Source organism: Hylobates moloch, unplaced genomic scaffold (genome assembly GCF_009828535.3).
Source record: "Hylobates moloch isolate HMO894 unplaced genomic scaffold, HMol_V3 SCAFFOLD_16, whole genome shotgun sequence".
NCBI classification, from domain to species: domain Eukaryota; kingdom Metazoa; phylum Chordata; class Mammalia; order Primates; family Hylobatidae; genus Hylobates; species Hylobates moloch.
In genome coordinates, this window is record NW_026652291.1 from 52,658,948 (window position 1) to 52,681,762 (window position 22,815).

General features: G+C 40.6%; 1 protein-coding gene across 5 annotated transcripts in view; it reads left to right on the forward strand.

Annotated features, from left to right (window-relative positions):
* The first annotated feature begins 2,111 nt into the window (after nt 1–2,111).
* FERMT2 (FERM domain containing kindlin 2) overlaps nt 2,112–22,815 on the forward strand; it is a 95,076-nt gene continuing 74,372 nt past the window's right edge. For 2 of the 5 annotated variants that reach the window (XM_032179793.2, XM_032179795.2), the window contains exons 1-2: nt 2,112–2,262; nt 2,607–2,772. In XM_032179793.2, coding sequence (XP_032035684.1) covers nt 2,616–2,772 — 157 coding nt within the window. In that variant the 5' untranslated portion in view covers nt 2,112–2,262; nt 2,607–2,615. Of the gene's footprint in view, nt 2,269–2,606; nt 2,773–22,815 lie in introns of all 5 variants that reach the window. The other 3 variants (XM_032179796.2, XM_032179797.2, XM_032179794.2) reach the window with 2 other exon arrangements.

Consider the following 22,815-nt stretch of genomic DNA (forward strand, 5'->3'; position numbering starts at 1 on the left):
TCTTTGACATTTGTGTTGGTTTGACACCAGCATGTTTTCCATTTTCTCTGTGCCAAGCTATTGTGAATTTGTGGACAATGAAAATAATTTGAAGTCTCCGCTCTTAAAGAACTCAAGTTTTCTTTAGAACTATTTAAAAAGCACCAAAGGAAACCTCTGAAAATCCTGCCCATCGTTCAGTCAGTAGCTGCTCTATCCAGTGTCTATCATCGTGAATGTAATGGCATGTAGAGAGAAACTGAAATGCTAGATGCAATTATAGGTGGTGGTGTAAAGTTTTCGAGTTGGTAGAAAATAAAGAATAGAAGAAAGAAAAAAATTCCGTGATCTCAAGACCCAGAGAGCTTCTTAACATTTTGCTGTATTTCCTTACAGTATTTTTCTCTGAACATTTAACATAAATAAGCTCGTAATTTTATAGCTGCATATCCAGTTCTGCAGTTTTGTGCCCTAATAAGCAATTCCTTATTTTATTGAAAACATTTTCCTGTATATTTTCAACACTATAATTTACATAAACTCCCTCATCTCCGGACATTCATATTGCTTTCAAGTGAACTATTTGGAACGTCCATGAGTAGAGATATTGGAGAGTAGACAGACAAGAGACTCAAGGCATCAGTTCCTCCATGATAACTAGCTAAAAACACTGTAGTGGTTTTCCCTATGTTTTTTTCTGCCAAGCCTTTGGCATCTGACTAAATTTTGCTGCTTTCACTCCTTTCTGAGTTCCACCCCTTTCTTGAGGCCTCTCATCTTGTTTCCCAGTAATGTTAATGAACAAAAGTTATCTGCCTAGCGAGTTCCTTTTCCAAGCGTTTGAGACAATTCGACAAGATTATGAGACTGCGAACTGGAGTCTTTTATTATTAAAAGGTATTTTAATCTGAGCCTTCTTGACGTTTATTTTTTGAGCCCATGAATTTGCTAGCGAGGCAGTTTCTCTGGTTTGCTGTTTCTGAAAGGAGTTCCCTCAACAGAGTACAACAGTTAATGGGGGAAGTGGAAACAAAAGCGGGAAGCAGGAGGACCGTTCCCCATCACTAGTCAGTCTTCAACAGGTGAAGTTGTTTAGCTCTTCCTGGTACCTGCAGGCACCGTTCCAGAAGTATTAAAATCCAAGGTGTGGCTGAGGGTGGGGTGGAGCATGTATCTCCATCTAACAGCTTTAATAGACTGTTAGTTCTAAATTGCATATAAAAACACACAAATAAGTACAAAGAGCTGGAGAAGCTGGGGAAACAGTTTCTGAGTAAAACTTGTGGCATTAAGTTGTGTCTTTCCTTTCCCCTCAAGCAAGAGCATCATCTGTTTGACTCGCATCTGGCTGGAGCGTCCGAAGGGGTTAAGAACGCTTGCAAACTCCTGGGAGTCCAGTAGGAGCTGCTGATAGTGCCGGACATTGCTTGCAAAGCAATTTTTGTGGTTCACCTCCCTCTGGGTTTTCTCATTCTTTTGTGGGACATTCAAGGAGTTGGTTTGGGCATTTACTTTTTAAAGTTTCTCCATCCCAGACTCCTCTCTCCAGCTCCCGAGGTGCTGCACCTCTCACCTCCCTGAGGCTTTTTGTCTCGCTCCAGGCGTGGGCAGGGGGCGGGAGGACTTTGTTCTCCGAAAACGACCTTGCCCTGGGAATTTCCTGGGGCCGTTTCTCACGGACAAGCCCCCTCCCCCTGCTGCCAGCGCGGACACACGCCGCGGGGGCCCCAGTCCAGCCTGAGCTCTGGACGCCCCGCCGGCCACCAGCGCCCCGGGAAAGGCCGCCCGCGCTCCCCCGCTCCCCCTCCTCAGGGCCCGCCGCTTAGAGCCCGGATGTTGGATTCAATCCCTGAGCCGGGTCCTTCATTTCCATAAAAGGGCAGCGCTCCGCGGGGCCGAGATTGCCGCCCCGCCGCGCCCCCCGCCACCCCCGCGCCGCCCCGCCCCGCCCCGCCCGGGACCCGCAGCCCCCTCCCCCGAGCGCCGCGCCGGGAGGGCGGGGGCAGGGGCGAGGCCGGCCGGACCCGCTCAGGGCGGCTCTGCGGGCGGCAAAGGAGGGAGCCAGCGCGCCCAGCCCAGCCGGGCTCGGACAGAGGGGGCGGGGAGAGGGTGGAGCGCGGGGAGCCAGGCGAGGGGCCGCGACGACGGGACTCCATTAGCCGCTCCGGCCACAGGCAGCGCTTCGCCCGCCGAGGAGCCGGACGCGGACACCGCCGCCCCGCGAGCCTCCAGTCCCTCGCCTGTTGCCGCGCGAGCCCGGGCCCGGAGCGCGAGGAGCGCGCGGTGAGGGTGCGGGACCCCGCCGGGACCCGAGGGGGCGCGGCGGGGAGGGGAACGGGGAGTCAGCCCGCGCCCGTGTCTCGGGGCTGGCCGGCAGGTGAAGCCCGCCGCGGTCCGCTAGGCGGAGACGGTGTGGGGCGGGCGGCGCCGGGGCCGAGGAGCGCTGCGGGGCGAGCGGGGCTCAGAGTCCTCCTGCAGCCCCGGCCGCCGCCGCCCTCCCGAGTTTCTGCCGAAAGCCCCGGGTCCTCCACCACCTCCCAGCCCGTGGCCGGCGCTGCGAATTCGGTGGGATTCGCCTTTCTTTGGGGGAGTGACGCTTACGAGAGCCATTTCCTCCGCGCTCGCAGGAAGGAGCCATGGCTCTGGACGGGATAAGGATGCCAGATGGCTGCTACGCGGACGGGACGTGGGAACTGAGTGTCCATGTGACGGACCTGAACCGCGATGTCACCCTGAGAGTGACCGGCGAGGTGCACATTGGAGGGGTGATGCTTAAGCTGGTGGAGAAACTCGGTGAGTAGCATCCCAGCCGCGTCCAACTAACGACTTCCCAGAATTGGTGGGGGGAGGAAAGAGGCTCACGACGGGGGAGGGGCCCATTTGAGAAATCTTGGCATCTCGCAAATGCTTTTTAGAAATGTAAAATCTTTCAGTATTTAAGCAGATAGACCTATTCCCCTTTGCGTCCTGTTTTGTTTTGTTACTCTCTGAATTTTCATATGTAATGATTCGAGCCTCCCAATTATAACCTTAATTGCGTAGTTACGGTGGACTGGGGATGTGTGCCGGGGAACTCGTTAATTCTTAACATTTACTGACAGAATGATAAAAGAATGAGGAAAGTGTGTTGGGAGGGTGATATTACAGTGTCCGTGGTTATCTATTTCTCCAGCATACCTGAATGTTAGTGACGTTTGGTATAGAGAATGATGCAAAATCCATTTAAGAAAAATCTGTGCTGGAAAATGTGCAACTACTGGCGCCAGTGTGAAGTTTCTGTGGCTGTTCTACGTGGTGGAGTGCATTAAAATGTTCCAGTCATCCACTCTTACAAGGGGTGGGGCAGTGCTTGACAAACTTGGTATCCATAGTCCATGCTCGATGTAAGCCGTTTCGAGCGTTCGGTTTTATATTAATAACAAGCCAGTGAAAGAACTTTGTGTTAAAAAGCAGACTTTGTTAAGCTAATTTGAGGTTGACGGTATTTGTTTGAGTACAAATATATACTGGATTGATACCCGATTTAAAATAATAAGTTATCTTACAGTATGAAGTGTGTGAACAGTGTGCAGTACACATTTTTGTGATGAATGAAACCATTTTCATCTGGAAGAATCAGCTAAATAGATGATTTGATCATAAGAGAAATGCTCAGAGAACTATCTTCCTGGGCTTTAAAGTGCCTTTTTTACATAATGCAGTTGTGATAAGATGATTATCTGTGTGGCATTGTCTTTTTAGGCTGGAATTGTTTTTTGTTTTGGTGAAGGGGGGTTGGGGACTTTCTGGGGGTTTTTTTCGTCTTTTTTTTTTTTTTAAACATAACATTCGTTTTCAAGCTACACTGGGAAAGTAGAGAAGTGCTTATTTGTCAGGAAATCTATTTCTTACCAAAAGATTATTGAATGTAAAGGTACTGAAATAGCACTCGGATGCATTTTGCAAAATAAGGCAGGATTCATTTGGGTGGACGTGCTTTGTACCCCTGCAGGAAGTTTTATTATTGAAGGACCAAAGAGAAGCTCCTTACAAGGTAGCCTCTTCTTTAAGACTGTGCATTGTTTGGCTCCCTGAGATACAGCTCAGGAAAGAAAATCCTCCTAGGTAGCCCAGTGAAAATTAGATTTTGCTGTATTGATTAACCATTTAACTGGCAGTTAACAGTGTTTTTATCTGATTTGAATAAATCGGTCACTGTTTGCAAAACATTTATGAACCTTTTTTGTCCAGCTCTGGTATGAGATTATTTAAGAAGGAAAATAGCAAATATTTGGATATTTTGTTTTCAAAGAAAACAAGCATTTTTGTTAGAGCTTTTCTAATTTATGGTAAATGGACCTTATTAATACATTGGTCTCAATAGGAGATATTTTTTATATTGCAGAAAAAGGAGCTGTTGAAGGTGACTGAGACAACTTGTAGTTCTCGAAAGCCAGGCTGTAGCTAATGAATAAATAATGGTTTCTATATTTATTTTGCATTGCTTAGGACTGTTTATTATAGAATCACAATAATAAATAGAAATATAGAGAATAAACTGCAGACAGAAATGATGTTAATTTAAATGACTATAATCTTAATCTTTTAATGCTGATACATTTTTAATTTTTTATGCAGAGAAAAGAAGCCTAACAAGGTGGGAAATGCTGTGCATATGGAAATCTTACATCTTTTTTGAACTGAACTCATACTGATTCCTCTTATATTTTGAATTCCAAATAGAAAGTGCCTCTGACTTTCCTGTTTGGTAAAAGTAGAGTTAAGTGATGTTTTTGGTTTTTAGGATTAGATGCTTTGAATGGTAAGCTATTTTGTTGCCTTGTCGGCAAGTAAATAGAGGAGAGATTCGGTAGGGCAGCATTTAAAACATCCACAAATCAGGCTAGTCAAATTAGAAAAGAACTTTGTAATTTTTCACAGTTGCGTAAAACTGGAATGACCTGCCTTCTGAAGTCCTGACTTATGTCACTGAAGGTATTAAAGGGCAGACTGGATGACTACTTGCCAACAGTGGCTAGAGAGGATCAAAGCAGCTTGCAGAGTCTAGATAAAAGGTGGAGATGGTGGTAGGGGTGAGATGGTACAGAGTTTGTTGTCTCAGGTTTGCAGAGCAGTGATGGAAAATTAGCAGACTCAGGCTACTGTGGCCTTGAAGCAATTATGAACAGAAGACACCAGAGCATTCACTTATATTTTCAAACTCCAGACTGTCCGATATCCTTCTTAATCTCTTGGACGGTATATGAATACCAAAAGCATTATATTTTGAGGTGATTTTCCCAGATAACGTTCAGTAGCAGCAATTATTTCCCTGAAGTCGATAGATCTCAGGATGACCTATTCCCCCAACATTGTATTAAAATTGTGTGTGTGCACATGTGGAAGTTTCTAGGAAGAGACTTCTTCACTTTAATTTCTCAAAGAGGTCTGTAACAAAAAAAGTCATGACACAATTTTATGGTTTGGCCCTTGTGTGTCAGGTTCATCTTGAAGCTAGTGTTCATCCCAGAGTGAGGCATTTTAATTAAGCACGACATAAATGTAAATAATGCTTCCTTAGTATGTGTCAGTAGTATCTTTGCATTTAGTTAGACTTTTATTATAAATAACGTGTACACTTCGCTTAAGGCCATTAAAACACAATTTTTAGAATTTTGACTTTAATTCAAAGATCTGAAAAGTCTCATTTATTTATTTTTTTATTTTTTACTTTTTGAGACGGAGTCTCGCTCTGTCGCCCAGACTGGAGTGCAGTAGCGCGATCCCGGCTCACTGCAAGCTCCGCCTCCTGGGTTCACGCCATTCTCCTGCCTCAGCCTCCCGAGTAGCTGGGACTACAGGCACCCGCCACCATGCCTGGCTAATTTTTTGTGTTTTTAGTAGAGACGGGGTTTCACCGTGTTAACCAGGATGGTCTTGATCTCCTAACCTCATGATCCGCCTGCGTTGGCCTCCCAAAGTGTTGGGATTACAGATGTGAGCCACCACGCCCGTCCTGGGTCTCTTTTAAATCTCAGTATGAAACACATTTGTCATTCGCTATTAGTCTTTTAAAAGAAAGCAAAAGCATATGTCATGAAGTGGGCTTTAGGGAATTATATCGTAATGTGACAAAGTTTTTGCATTTGTGACTTAGTCTAGGCTGATACTTCATAAATAATTGATCCCCTCAGTGTTTATACTTCATCCAGAAAGTGGAAAACACCCTTTTATTTTTAAAAAATCCAGTTTAGGCCGGGTATGGTGGCTCACATCTGTAATCCCAGCAGGTAGGGAGGCTGAGGCAGGTGGATCACTTGAGGTCAGGACTTCGAGACCAGCCTGACCAACATGGAGAAACCCCATCTCTACTAAAAATACAAAAATTAGCTGGATGTGGTGGCATGTGCCTGGAATCTCAGCTGCTTGGGAGGCTGAGGCAGGAGAATCACTTGAACCTGGTTGCAGTGAGCCAAAATCACACCACCCAGCCTAAGCGGCAGAGCAAGACTCCGCCTCAAAAAAAAAAAATAATTGTGAAAATTTAGTACGGTTTGGTTTGGTTTGAGGCAAGGTCTCGCAGTGTCACCCAGGCTGGAGTGAGTGTGTGATCATGGCTCATTGCATCCTCAAACTTCTGGGCTCAAGTAATCTTCTTGCCTTAGCTTCCTGAGTAGCTGGAACTACAGGCACGCACCACCACATCTTGCTGGCTTTTAAAATTTGTTTGTAGAGATGGGTCTTGCTTTGTTGCCCAGGCTGGTCTCGAACTCCTGGCCTCAAGCAGTCCTTCCACCTTGGCCTCCCAAAGTGTTGGGATTACAGATGTGAGCTGCCATGCCTGTTTTTTTTTTTTTTTTTTTAAATCAAAGACAAATTTCAAACGTGTATAGTGTTTTTTAAAAGAAAAATTTTAAATATGAAACATCAGGAATAAGGATTATGAAAACAAGAAATCAAAATAAAATTGTCTTCAAAAATAAATTTTGTAAAGAAGAGGGCCAATTTTATGGGATTCCTCTGGAGGTCATTGAGAAGTATTAAATCCTTGGCTGGGCACGGTGGCTTACGCCTCTAATCCCAGCACTTTGGGAGGCCGAGGCGGGCGGATCAGAAGGTTAGGAGCTCGAGACCAGCCTGGCCAATATGGTGAAATCCCGTCTCTACTAAAAACGCAAAAATTAGCCGGGCGTGGTGATGGGCATCTGTAGTCCCAGCTACTCGGGAGGCTGAGACAGGAGAATCGCTCAAACCCGGGAGGCGGAGGTTGCAAAGCGCCGAGATAGTGCCACTGCACTCCAGCCTGGCAGACTCTAAATACCAAGTGGATCTGTTCACTGAGTTTTAGTATCACTTTTTAAAATGTCTTTTTAAAACTTCTGTGTACAATTAAATTTCCACCTTTCTATAAAAATTCATTTTAAACGGAGAATAAGGAATTTATTATAATTTGGAGCTCACTAAATGGAAATCTCCAGCCAGCTCTGAGCAGAGAGGAAAAAGTAGGTGATCTCTAAGTTTCCTCTAGCTCTGATTCTATGAGTAGAGAGAATGTAGAAGTTGGGTTAGATCAAGTCACACAATCTACAAGGAAAAAAATGCAAATTGGAGGACTCAGGAGTAACTAAAAAGAAACATATGAAGTTGCTTTAGAAAAATTGAGGATTAGGCTGGGAGCGGTGGCTCACACCTGTAATACTAGCGCTTTGGGAAGCTGAGGCAGGTAGATCACCTGAGGTCAGGAGTTCGAGACCAGCCTGGCCAACATGGTGAAACCCTGTCTCTACCAAAATTACAAAAAAATTAGCCAGGCATGGTAGCGGGCGCCTGTAATCCCAGCTACTCAGCCTGAGCCAGGAGAATCACTTGAACCCGGGAGGCAGAGGTCGCAATGAGCTGAGATCACACCACTGCACTCCAGCCTGGGTGACAAGAGTGAGAGTCCGTCCCCCCACCCCCAACCTGCAAAAAAAAAGAGAAAAATTGAGGATTGGCTGGGCGCGGTAACTTACGCCTGTAATCCTAGCACTTTGGGAGGCCGAGGCTCAGGAGTTGTTTGCTTGAGCTAGGAGTTTGAGACCAGCCGGGCAACATGGTGAAATCCCGTTTCTACAGAAAAACAGAAAATACAAAAATTAGCCAGGCGTGATGGCACGCACCTGTAGTCCCAGCTACTCGGGAGGCTGAGACAGGAGGATTGCCTGAACCTGGGAGTTTGCAGCCGCAGTGAGCTGTGATTGCACCCCGGCACTCCATTCCTGGGCAACAGAGCAAGACTCTGTCTCCAAAAAAAAAAAGAAAAAGAAAATCTGAGGATTATATTTCTGAACGTGGCCTTTAGAAAGAAGTCCTTGCTTTAAAATTGTGTCATGTTCTTGCCATATAATAATGAAAAAAGTTCATTTATGTTGGAGTTGCATGTTAGGATCAAGTTAGATTGTGAACTTAGCACGTGACCAAAAAAAGAAATAGATTTTAATAAAGTTACCACTAAAAATCCCTTAACGTGATAATTAACTATGGTATACATTCATTGCATCTCACAGAAGTGAAAAATAGCTAGTTTTTCCTCTAGGAACTCCAAAAATAAGTTTCATTAGTTGAGCACCAGATGAAGAAGCTGGCTTACATTAGGGGCTTCGTTACACAAAAAATTACTTTAAACACTAGGATTAGAGCTTGGCAAGATGCACACTGGGAAAGAGGCATACATAACTGGACAGCTCCCTTATACCCTGGCTTAGTGCTCCCTGGGGAAGGTGTGTGCTTATTTGGTGGAATGGTGCCTATGCAGTTGAAATCCTCAGTTTTTCCCCTTGAGGGCTCACAATTGAATTCATGGAAATTAATGTCTACATGATGGAACCTCATTGCATTCATAGTGAAATATATTAACATTATAAGTTTTTTTTTTAAATCTTGGGGGTGGAGTAGGAAACAATGTTAAAATCTTATTAAAGTGAATTAAGTTTTGGTTAAATCTGATAGTAAGTTTACTCAGTGTTTAAAACACTGTTCATGATCCATAGGAAGTGAATTAAATTGTATCTGTTTCTTAGCAAATTTTAAGCTCTTTAAAAGTGGAGGGCAGTACTCAAGTTTTATTATAATCCTGTGGCAGCTAATAAAGTATGAGCTGTTCCTTAGAGTATGTGCTATTTGCTGCCTTTTGTTTTTGTTTTGCTGCTATGTTTTATACCCAGTTTTTTAAAGTAAAAAACTGTTTCCAACTAGAGTTAACTTATTTATAGAGATGCTAAGAATATGTTTATTCAGTTACTTATAAAAGGCCTTGTTGGAAATGTCTAATCGCTATTGAAGAGAATGGAAAGAAAATATTTAAAATTTTACCTGTTATCTTTGGCTCTTAATTTTTAAAAATTTCAAACGTCTAAGTTCAAGAGTAATTGAGTGAACACTGTGTAATCTTCATTTAGACACCAGTTAGTATTTTGCCATTTGAATTCTCTATACACACAAACATACACATGTTGGGAAGCAGTTGGACGAAGTTTCAGACTTACTCATAACCTTTGATTCCTAAATATTTAAATATGTATCACCTAAGAACAAGAAACTTCTCTTGCATAATTACAGTATAGAGATCACATTCAGGAAATTCAACATTGATTCATTTCTGTCATCTAATATGCATTCATTTTCAAATTTTGCCAGTTGTCCCAGTAATGGCCTTTGTTTTTTTTTCCCCAACCAGAATCTCATTTCACATTTAGTTGAAAGGGCCTCTTAATCTCCTTTCATATACAGAACAGCCACCAAGTGTGGAGCTACAGGAGAGTGTATAATAAATGGCTTATTGATATTACATTAAGATACATGTAAAATGATAGTATCTGTTTGTAAACTTTACGGCCACCCTGTAGTTCCTCCAAGGCTGTAGTTCCTCAGCCTTGGTCTTTCAAGACGTCGTTTAACCTTTTTAAAATAAGGTTCTTAGTGCAAATTTCACTTCAGAGTGGGTTTTTTTTTTCTTTTGAGACAGAGTTTTGCTCTTGTCACCCAGGCTGGAGTGCAGTGGCACGATTTCAGCCGACTGCAACCTCCGCCTCCCAAGTTCAAGTGATTCTCCTGCCTCAGTCTCCCAAGTAGCTGGGATTACAGGCACCCGCTGCCACGCTAATTTTTGTATTTTTAGTAGAGATGAGATTTCACCATGTTGGCTTGGCTGGTCTTGAACTCCTGACCTCAGGCGATCCACCCACCTCGGCCTCCCAAGGTGCTGGGATTACAGGCATCAGCCACCACGCCTGGCCAAGAGTGATATTTTTATAGGTTCTTTTTCACATACTTTATTTTTAAAATTTAGTTTACTTCTTAGCTTACTATTAAATAAGCTGTTAATAATAGTTTTAGACATCATTGGATGTAGATTTCCCATAATGTCAGCTGTTCTCAGACTGTAGTAGGTGCTGATGGAGGCACAGGTTATTAAGAAATAACAGGTTGCCTAGTGTGTCAGAAGATCTGGATTGAACTTCTGACTCTGTCTGCGACTTTACTGGTTTGTATGACCTTTGGACAATGAATCCAACCTGAGTGGGTTTTGACTTCTATAAAATAGAAATTGAAAAAAATTTTCTTGGGGTGGGCGGGGTGGCTCACACCTGTAATCCCAGCACTTTGGGAGGCCGAGGCAGGTGGATCACGAGGTCAGGAGATCAAGACCATCCTGGCTATCATGATGAAACCCTGTCTATGCTGAAAATACAAAAAATTAGCTGGGCGTGGTGGCGGGCACCTGTAGTCACAGCTACTTGGGAGGCTGAGGCTGAGGCTGGAGAATGGTGTGAACCCAGAAGGTGGAGCTTGCAGTGAGCCAGGATCACACCACTGCACTCCAGCCTGGGCGACAGAGCGAGGCTCCGTCTCAAAAAAAAAAAGAAAAAAAGAAAAAAATTTTCTTATAGGTTTTGGTGAGAATTAAATGAGATAATACATATATATTGATACTACATATATATATACTTTATATGAACTATCTGTATTATACAAATGAGAGTGGCTACTTCTCTGTGGCATTGAGTCTCTGAGTATATGAAAGTAGGAAGGAAAAAAAAGGAAAATAGGTTAAAATATAATCTAGTATATTTAATAAGTTCCAGCTTTACTAGTGGGGAATTGCACTCCTCAAAAAAAGCTTAGTGGCCAGGCGTGGTGGATCATGAGGTCAGGAGATCGAGACTCATCCTGGCTAACATGGTGAAACCCCGTCTGTACTAAAAATACAAAAAAATTAGCTAGGTGCGGTGGCGGGAGCCTATAGTCCCAGCTACTCGGGAGGCTGAGGCAGGAGAATGGTGTGAACTCGGGAGGCGGAGCTTGCAGTGAGCTGAGATTGCGCCACTGCACTCCAGCCTGGGCAAAACAGCAAGACTCCGTCTCAAAAAAAAAAAAAAAAAAAAAAAGCTTAGTTTAGGATTGCTTTCTGTTCCTACCCGCTAAACAACAAGAAAAAATAGCTATCATTTTACTTTCCCGCCAACTTCCAAACACACACCTGCCTCCGCAGTGTAACAGAGAGCTATTTAAGTACCATTTTAATAAGATTTCTGAAATCCAGGGGACCAATAAGTGGATGATGGTATTCCAGGGATTTGAAAAATTTAGAACCATGAAAGCATCAGTAGTAAAGTAATTCTCTACTTAGTATATTCTATAAGAGCAGTGTTTTTAGTTCGTTTATAGCAAAGGCACATGAAAACATTGGGCCTATTTAGAAACTAATGAAAGTAGTTTCAGAAAAAAGCTAATGTATGCAGTATTCCTATTTAAATAATTATTTTACTGACAAATTAATAGTTGTGCCATGGAACATTTAAAAATAGTATATATGCCCAGTGAGAAGTAAACAAATACATCTGAAAGTGTATTTTTAAATAATTCTTTTATTTTGTAATTAAGAAGGGTGACTTCTGCACTTGGGTTTGTGGTTACAAATTCATATTCATTATAATTCATTCTTTAACAAATTAGTTGCATAATTATTATATAACTGTTTTTCCTGTTAATTTTTTTTCTTAGTGTCAGGCTTATTGAGGTCTGATTGACATATAGTAAAATTTATCCTTCTTAGTATAATATTCTGAGTTTTGACATGTAAAACTACCACAGTCAAGATAGAAAACTTTTACAGTACTCCCAAAAGTTTCCTTTGTAACCGTCTCATCTCCTCAAACCCAGATCCTAAAAACCACTGATAATTTGCCTTTTCTAGAATGGCCTGCAAATGGAACCATTCAGTTCTAGCTCTTTGAATCTGGTTTCTTTCACTTAGCATAACACATGTTAGCTTTGTTCATGTGTTTGTATCAATAGTTTTTTATTGCCGAGTAGTAGTCCACTGAATGGATTATTTCACAGTTTGTCCATTTAGCAATTGAAGGGCATTTGGGTTACTCCCAGTTTTGGGAGATGATGAATAAGCCTGCCGTAAACATCTGTGTGAATGCATATTTTCATTTTTCTGGGGTAACTACCTAGGCGTGGGATTGCTGGGTAGTATAGTAAGTATGTGCTTGAAGTTAGAAGAAACTGCCAAACTTTTCCATAGTGGCCACGTCACTTTACCTTGCTGTCAATATTGTACGAGAGTTCCAGTTGCTCTCAGGTCTCCCCTGCGCTTGTTACTGTCAGAATTTAGTGTCATTTGTTTTAATTTTAGCCATTCTAATAAGTAAGTAGTGCTATCTCATTGTTATTTTAATTTGTATTTCCATAATGACTAACCTACTGGCTAAGTCGGTTTTTCAATTTCTAGAATCTCAGTATAGATGACAGAATAAACTATGATTTAAGTTTGTTCCTGTCTCTTTGGAATGTGTAATGGATTAGGATTCTTTGAAAATAGTTCTTCAAGTGTGGTAATTCTAAACTAGAAGATACATAAACAGTATCTAAAGGTATCTAAATGTCTTTAAATATAAGATATCTACAGCCATACTCTTGTGGATTAAAGGGTCAGTATACAAATCCTGGTCTATTTCCCTTCTTTGAAAATATTATGAATAATTGTTCATAGTAACTCACCTAGAGTTACATAGTAAAACATTTTGAAAGTTAATTGAAAATGATATGGTATTTTCTCTCAACTTCATTAATGCTGCTTGGAAGTGAATTCGTGTATATGAGAAAAAGAGATAAGCAGTAAATGATTAAAATTTGAGGTTTACGTTTTGATTTCCTTCCATGATTCAGGTTTCAGACTCAATTATCTGTCATTTAGATACATAAGGACCAGCCAGTGTCAGTGCATCCTTGGAGTGACCTTTCTACACACATCAAGGTTATTGGGCTGATAACCTCCAGCCCAGAGAAGGTGACATCTACTTTAGAATCGGAAGGGAGTCTTTTCTCAGATATTTAACTGTCTTATTTTTACATCATGTTGTAACTAAAAAATACATTAGGTATTAAAAAGATCAATTGTAATTTCAAAGCATCAGTGTAATGATGTTTTTGATATCTTTTTCTTAATGGAACACTCAGGGTTATGAATAAAACACCAATAAAGTACTAGCATTATTGATTGTAGATGAAGTTGTCTACTGGGTAAGTGCTTCCCAGCTTAATGTTCCTTAATGTAGTTCCTGGGTTCAGATCTAAGAATTTTATAACCTTTGAAATTAAAAATAACTTGAAAAAAGCAAATGATTCCTGTATCAATGTTAAAAGTCTTATGCAAGGTGGCAATGACTTCTGTTGCCAAGATGGAATGCCCTTGTTACGGAGCATAGACTGAAAGGCAGCCCACCCATGTCAGAATCCTGACTTGACCATATACTAGCTGTATGACCTTGGGCTGTGTGACCTGTCTGTGCCTCTGGTTCCTCATCTGGAAAATGGGGATAATAAGAGTATCTTTGGATTATTGTAAGGATTATGTTAGTTAATACACATGAAGTGTTTAGAATAGCTTTTGTAAATGTAGCTATGATGATGACAGTTACAGTCCCAGCTGTTTTAGTGTTTGTAGATTTTCTCCCTATGCTGAGCCAGATAAATAACAGCATTTTGTAAAAGATTGAGAATGTGCCTTTTAAAAGGATGCCAAATGGTTCTTTTTTTTTTTTTTTTTTGAGACCATAGTCTCACTCTGTCACCCAGGCTGGAGTACAGTGATGCACTCTCAGCTCACTGCAACCTTCACCTCCCAGGTTCGAGCAATTCTAGTGCCTCAGCCTCCTGAGTAGCTGGGATTACAGGCACGCACCACCATGCCCTACTAATTGTTGTATTTTTTTTTTTTTTTTTTTTTAGTAGAGATGAGGTTTCACCATGTTGGCCAGGCTGGTCTTGAATTCCTAACCTCAAGTGATCCACCCACCTCTGTCTCCCAAAATGCTGGGATTACAGGCATAAGCCACCACACCCAGCCAGAAGCCAAATAGATCTGACTTACTGTCTACCATATTAGGAATTGATTTTAAGTTTATTGTGCTACTTTGCATCATTATTACTAATACTATAAAGAATTAAAGTATGAAGATCATCTGGAAGCAGATTTTATGCTTCCACATATACAAAATTACAGACTCACCATGCTAAGATAGGGAGTGTTTCCACAAATTTAATATTCTGATTAGACAAATACCTTCTTTAAAAGGTGAATTTTACAGCACTTAGGGAGGCCAAGGTGAGCAGATCACTCGAGGCCAGAGTTCGAGACCAGCCCAGCCAATATGGCGAAACCCTGACTCTACTAAAAATACAAAAATTAGCTGGGTGTGGTGGTTCATGCTTATAGTCTCAGTTATTCGGGAGGCTGAGGCAGGAGAATCACTTGAACCTGGCAGGTGGAGGTTGCAGTGAGCCAAGATCGCACCACTGTACTCCAGCCTGGGCGACAGAGTGAGACTCTGTCTCAAAAAAAAAATTAAATAAGTGAACTTTGTTAGTGACTAAGAACTTACTCTAAGATGTGGCCAACTTATTGGTTACATATGACCTTGGGCAAGTTATTTTAACTTCTGATTATTTAATCTCACTTAGCTTTAGTTTACTTGTTTTGGGGGGCTAATGTATTGACTAAATATGGTATTTAAAGGATTAACAATTCCTGATAATTAGTAGAATGACTATACTAAGAGCTCAATAAAATGTAATCTACAGTTATCCTTCAAATACTATGTAAACTTAAAATATAAATTTCAACTGTGGTTTTCAGTATTCATTTTATTTATGTAGTATTTAACCATAAACCCCTTCTTATTTAATCTGTTGCTGAAACCATTTTAAAAGATTCTTTTGCCTTTGTAAATTCTGTTTAATGGTTGTGAAGTGTCTGAATACATTCCTTGAAGTCACTGACTGGGTTTGAATACCAGCTTCACTACTTATAAGCTTTGTGACCCTGTGCCATGTTATTTGACATCTTTGTGACTTAGTTTCCTTATAAGCAAAATAAGGGTAGTAATCTTACCACTTAGGGTTGTCGTAAGGATTAAATGCATACACATGTGTAAAGCACTTAGCGCAGTTCTTGGCACATAGTAAGTAGTAGACTAATAATTGTTTTATTGAGGATCCTCAATGAGTTTGGGCAGTAAATTCCTTAAAGAACTTAAAATAGCAAAGAAGGCCCTTAGGTGAGATGGGACATTGATGTGTAAACATTCCTGCATAGAGATAATTCTATACACTCATGCTCTATTTTTGGTAGGTTACGGAGGTATATAACATGAGATATGTGTGGGAATATAAGGTACATGAACTGGACTCTTGTAGCAGCAACAAACGTTTATGGAGAGCCAACTATTATATCGTGAGGCATAGTCCCGGCTCTCAATATGAGCAGCTTGCTAGTAACCAAGTGAAAAAAGAAAATTACTTTGAGTCAATGATCTGATTGAGAAGTGCCAAATAAGTAGCCCTTGAATAAAGGAAGACAGAGATTTAGAGTCATGAGTAATAACTGGCCTTGTTTAAAGAGAGACAAGTTAGGAAGAAAGGCATTCCAGGTTGGGGATTGCAGTGTTCATGGTGTACTATAGACTAGCTTAGAGAAATAGAAGAAAAGCTTATAGAGAAGAAAGACATAGGTAACTGTGAAATGATATTCTGTTATTCCTTAACTTACCCACTTAATATTTATAAATGAGAGCCTATTGAATGCCAGAGACTATACTACAAACTGGGGTGAACAAAATTAACTCATTCCTTACCCTCACTCTATTTGCACTCGTAAAGACAGTCTTTATTATTATTATCATTATTATTATTATTTTTTTAAGACAGAGTCTTGCTTTGTTGCCCAGGTTAGAGTGCAGTGGCACGATCTAAGCTCACTGCCCCCTCCACCTCCAGGGTTCAAGCAATTCTCATGCCTCAGCCTCCTGAGTAGCTGGGATTACAGGCACGCACCACCACGCCTGGCTAATTTTTGTTTGTTTTTTTGTTTTTAGTAGAGACGGGGTTTCACCATGTTGGCCAGGCTGGTCTCCAACTCCTGACCTCAGGTGATCCTCCCGCCTCAGCCTCCCAAAGTGTTGGGATTACAGGCATGAACCACTGCTCCCGACCTAAAGACAATCCTTAAATAGTAATTACTATAATGTAGTGAGTATTATGGTAATTGAAATAGTTATAGGATTCTGTACTGGGCAACCGGAACCTAGCATATAGGATAGGATTTGTGGAGGGAAATGACTTTTAAGCTGAGATCTGAGAGTAGGAATTAGCCAGCAAAAAATGGGAGGAGATGTGGGTAAGGGATAGGATGACAGAACAACAGGCTGAAAAGAGGATGAGAATTCCCAGCATGGGAAGTGGAGCAAGGGAAGGTGGCCAGTTGAAGAACTGAAAGAAGTCTGGTGATGATGGGGGAGCAATCCTAGGGAACCAGTGGCTTGACATGAGGCTCAAGAAGAAATAATGCTAAAGTGCTTTCTGAACCAGGTTTAAAAGATTTAGCATTATCCCCAGAGCTGTGAGATGCCCATAAAAGACTTTAAATAGGGGGAGACATCAGATTTTTACAAATTGGAAATTCATCAGCTTCATATAAAATAACTTGCAGATAAGATATCAGCAATGATAATCCTCTTGGATTTCAAGAAATAATTTTTCCAGTATACATTGAAGTTTTATATTACAATTTGTTAGTATTTTCTGAGATAAGCTTACAATGTAAAAGCCAATTAAATATTCTTACTAAATTGCTTTTGTTTTGAACTTTAGAATAGCTCATGTCATCACATTTAAAACACAAACGCAACTAATACTTCTCTAAGTCCAATACTAACTGGTGAATTTTGCCCTGATGTTACTCTCTTAGAACTTGTCAGACCTTTTCATTGCATGGACTCCGAGCCCTGTCTTCTAGGAATGAAGCCAGGTTGAACCAAATTAGCAATAAGCCAGCCTTCAGGATTAGGTAGAAAGTTACCCACCCTCTGGAAAGGAATGATTGGCATACTTTCTGTTTGTGCATTCTGTAACTGCTTGCATGGCTTATGTGATCTGAAAAAACTTCTTAACTGCTTTGAGTTAATGTGTCTTATAGTATCAGATATAATAGATTGAAATTGATAGACATTATTTCAGATTGGTAACTTCAAAAGGCATTTGTAAACTTAGTTGATCTTTTTATTTTGAAGAGTGAATTCCCCAGTTTTCAACTAGCTATGTAGAAGAAATTGCAATTTGTCACTTTTCATTAGAGGTTTAGTTTCTGTCTTAGTCTGCTTGGGCTGCCATAACAAATAACATATCCTGGGTGGCTTAAACAGGAAGCGCTTATTTCTCACAGTTCTGGAGGCTGCCAAATCTAAGATCAGGATATCAGCATGGTTGGTTTCTGGTGAGGACCCTATTCCTGGTTTCCTCACATGGGGGAGGGAAAGAAGGAGAGATAGGAAACCAGCTGTCTCCTGTCTCTTCTTCTAAGGATACCAGTTCCACCAGAAGCACTCCACCTCCATGACTTGATTTACCTCCCCCAGGCCCTATCTTCAGATACCATCATAGTGGGGATTAGGATTTCAACATATGAATTTGGGGGGACACAAACATTTAGTCCATAGCAGTTTCTAAATGTTTCCCATAATTTGACACTGCCTCAGTTAGCCATTGGAGCCTTAATGTAATTTCCTTAACCTAAAATGGAATGGGGTACTTTAATTGAAATATGTTTGCAGTTTGAATGATATGTAAACTTTGAAGTTTACAGCTTCTGCTAGCAGATTAAAAACTTTTTTCTTGGCCGGGCGCGGTGGCTCAAGCCTGTAATCCCAGCACTTTGGGAGGCCAAGGCGGGCGGATCACAAGGTCAGGAGATCGAGACCATCCTGGCTAACATGGTGAAACCCTGTCTCTACTAAAAATACAAAAAATTAGCCGGGCGTGATGTGGGCGCCTGTAGTCCCAGCTACGCGGGAGGCTGAGGCAGAAGAATGGCGTGAACCCAGGAGGCGGAGCTTGCAGTGAGCCAAGATCATGCCACTGCACTCCAGCCTGCGCGACAGAGCAAGAATCCGTCTCAAAAAAATAAATAAATAAATAAAAATTTAAAAAAAATAAATAAAATAAAATAAAACTTTTTTTTAATATGACATATCAGACATTTTTGAAAACAGCGCTTTGGACAGGTGCAATTTGCACATTTACTTATTAAATAACACTAATTGCCTAACAACATGGCTCACATTTTAGTTGCCACCATCTTTATCTTAACTTTATACATTAACTAAAATGTAACTGCATAAAGTACAAAACTTGCTGGCTAATTCTTCAGTCCACAAAGCACTATGTAAATAACAGAAGCCCATCATGATCAGTGACAAGTCATGTCACTTATTTCAGTCTATCTATGATTGGCCACTGTGCATACAGTTCACACACAGAACAGAAGTGTTAGTGTTGCCTCTCTGTCCCCCATGAGAAACTCATGATGTTTTACAAAAATGGATAATTGAAAGAGTTGACCAACAAAGATAAAACTGCAATGAATTAACAAAAAGTGATCATGAAATACTAGAAGTGATAGTTGAATCAAATATAAATGGAGTTAAAGAAGAAATAGCTCACCATGGAAATGTGGATGCTTTCACCATTTGAAAGACTGTAGATATACAGCCAAAGGAATTTAGTGAAGGTAAACTTGCATACATGATACAAGTGGTATGACAAAAAGGATGAAGATGTCCCAGAGGAAGTGACACTAGCAAAAACTTTGCATACTGAAGGAGCTGGTCAGAGATATTTCATGATACTGAAAGAGCAAAGGACAAAATGTTTTAAGTTGATCCAGACTTAGAAAGGAGTGTGACAGCTTGCCAAGGCATAAAAGATACTTGCTCCACATCATAAGTTATATGAGGAGAAGACAAGCACTATTTAAGCTATTCTTGTTAAGTTTTCACAAAGAAATGTAACGCTTCTCAATGTTTTTAATGTTTTAATTACAGTACACTAAATAAACACTAGTTTTGCAGTTTTTTCCATTTCCATATGTACATTTATAATCAACAGTAAGAGTTTTTAATGTTTGACATGAACTTTCGTCTTGGAATAATTATAATTTTTCAGTTGATTATTAAGATTGCTTTACATGCTGCCTGTATATTACAAATATTTGTATATTACAAGTAGTAGTTTATAAATATTTATTGGTTCTGGTCTCTGCTTTTGAGACACAGGATAAATAAAATCAAATACTCTTAATCTAGTGGGGAAATTAGTTACATAAATGAATTATATCATTCAAAGTGCTAAGGTATACTTTGCTGCTTTGACAGGTGGGTCAGTGAAGACGCAGAGGTGGTAATATTTGAGCTGGTACTGGTGCATGATTTTGCCAGTTTGATAAAGGGGGAAAGGAAAAGGTGCCTATCAAGGAGATCTGAAACACCAGCTTGTTCCACAAACTAGGCCAGAACAAAAGCTGCATTTGGGTGTGGTAAGAGCTACTAGAAAAAGGCAATGCGGGGCACAGATTTGTGGAACCTGTTAACGGATTATAAGATACTTCAGTAACAGACTTGGAAAGTTTTGGGGTTTTTTTCTTTTTTTTTTTTTTTTTTTGAGACGGAGTTTTGCTCTTGTTGCCCAGGCTGGAGTGCAGTGGTGTGATCTCGGCTCACCGCAACCTCCGCCTCCCGTGTTCAAGCAATTCTCCTGCTTCAGCCTCCCAAGTAGCTGGGATTACAGGCATGTGCCACCATGCCCGGCTAGTTTTGTATTTTTAGTAGAGATGGGGTTTCTCCATGTTGGTCAGGCTGGTCTCGAACTCCTGACCTCAGGTGATTCTGGGGGGCAGTCCCAAAGTGCTGGGATTACAAGCGTGAGCCACCGTGCCTGGCCCAGACTTGGAAAGTATTTAAGTAGACAAATAAACTGATCAAGTTTGCATTTTAAGAGATAACTCTGGATAGTGTTGTAGAAAATGGTGTTATAGTAGTTCAGGGTAGAGATGTTGGGGACGTGAACTAAGGCAATGTAAAAGGAAAGGAAGGAACAAATTAACAGCTGCTTAAGGGATAGACTCTGTAATACTTGGATGGAAAGAAAAGCTGAGGGAGAGGAAAAAGTAAAATACGACTTGTAGAGATATATATTATCTAATTTCAAAGATATAAGGATTAGATTACTATAATGACTGTTCTGTGATCTTGGTGTAGGCCTTTCCTTTTGCTAGATGGGGTGGGACAGAAGTGTAGGGAGGAAATATTTGCATGCTTCATCGCCAGTGTTTTTTTTTTTTGTTCGTTTGTTTGTTGTTTTACATTTTGTTGATGAATAATAACTCCATATGAGAGAATAAGATTCAGCAGAGTTCAAAAGTATATGTTAGGTATTCTTTTCCTGTTTTTCATGGTTGTGGAAACTCATATTATAAAAACTTCAGCTAGGTCCTGGATGATAGTGTTGTAGATTGCACTGTTGAGAATTCTGTTCCTCTGGAATACGGAGTAGTTCTAGAAGGGAGCATTGTCCCTCTAGAAATAGATTAAGAGTAATTTAGGAATTCACTTCTGGTCTTTCTAGAATAATCTAATTACCAATGAACAGTCTTAAGGAAGAGAGGAATGACTCAGAAGTTATTCCAATTATTTTTGGACAGTAGAAGTCTTAATTTCTAGTATAAAACCAAAAGTGAGTACATTATTATTATTATTTTTCTTAATTGCTTCTTTGCATTCATAGCCATTTGTGTTCTTTGGTTGTTTCAAAATCGGTTTAATTTTGCATATTAGTATATGAATTCTTCAGGTAGTTATATGGCTGCTAACCATAACCTTTTTGAGTTTTATTTTCTGTGGTTGCCATTATTAAATCAGTGAAAGACATGCATAATAAAAATATTCCTTTATTTAATAATCTCTTTGCCTCCTTGTGGATGTTCTGTCTGTCTTCTTTCTCCTAAATACCTATTTCCTATAACAGATGTGCAGGATAATCATCAGGATTTTACTGTGAAATGTAAATGAGTCCTAACATTAGTCTTTTGTCCTCATATTCAAATACCCAGACTTGCTTCTCTTCTGCGTAACTTTATCTTGGCTAATGGTGTGTTACTTAAGAGTGCCACCTCTGAAATCACACTCATCTGGAGTCAAATCCTAATTCCTACATATCCTAACTTTATGAACTTTGGCCAAGTTATGTAACTTCTCTGTCTTCATTTTCTCACCTATAAAACAAAGAGATTATAATAGTATTTACCTTTTAACTTTTTTTTTTTTTTTTGAGATGGAGTCTCGCTCTGTCGCCTAAGCTGGAGTGCAGTGGCACGATCTGGGCTCACTGCAACCTCTGCCTCCCAGGTTCAGGTGATTCTCCTGCCTCAGCCTCCTGAGTAGCTGGGACTACAGGTGTGTGCTACCACACCCAGCTAATTTTTTTGTATTTTTAGTAGAGACAGGGTTTCACCATGTTAGCCAGGATGGTCTCTATCTCCTGACCTCGTGATCGGCCCGTTTTAGCCTCCCAGAGTGGCTGGGATTACAGGCGTGAGCGACCGTGCCCGCCCCTTTTAACATTTTTTGTGGGGATTAAATGAGAATGTGTTAAGTGCTTGGTACATACTAAATGCTCAGTAAACAAATCTTAGTGCTATTATTATCATCCATTTAATTATCAAGCTAGGAACTTTCTAGCTTCCCCTCCTCACCTTCCAGCTGTCCTCTCTCATCTGAGATCAGTGTCCTTGAGACCCATGATTCTAGCTTAGACAACTCCCTCATATTTGCCTCCTTCTCTTCACCTTCTGCCTTATGTTAGGCCCTGCTCTCTAGAATATTGCGGTAAATTTTCTGCCAGACTCTAATTTGTGCTTCATAATCAAATCAAAATTATGTTAATAAAACAATCTGAGAGCCTCCATTGTCTACAGGATGGTTTCTCTTAGCACATTTGAACTCCCACATCTTTTAAGACCCAGGTAAAAATGCCATGTTAACCTAATTAATCTTTCACGTTTAATGTTGGTTGCCTCTGTGACATTTCATTCTTTTATCTTTTTAGCTCATTTTACTTGTCTGTGTCTTTCACTTGGACTGTAAGTGCCACTGGGATGGTAATTCTTACCAATTTTTATATTCCGTTGCCCAACTTAGTTCCTGGCATGTGATAGTTACTTGGAAAATATTTATTAATTAGTGCATTGATTATACACCTGAAGAGCCACACTCTTCATCCATTTGCCTCCTCTTTCCCTTTTTAAAGGTCTGAGTGACTAAAGAGATGAGAACAGGAGGGCACATCCTAAAAGCAGGATGCCCCATGATCCCCAACTCTAAAATTGGAAGAGAAGTTTGGGAGGAGAAAGACCTAAAGGGGTCGAGAGTAAGGACAGTGTGTGATTGAATACTGAGGTTAATGTCTAGTGTCCTTTACATT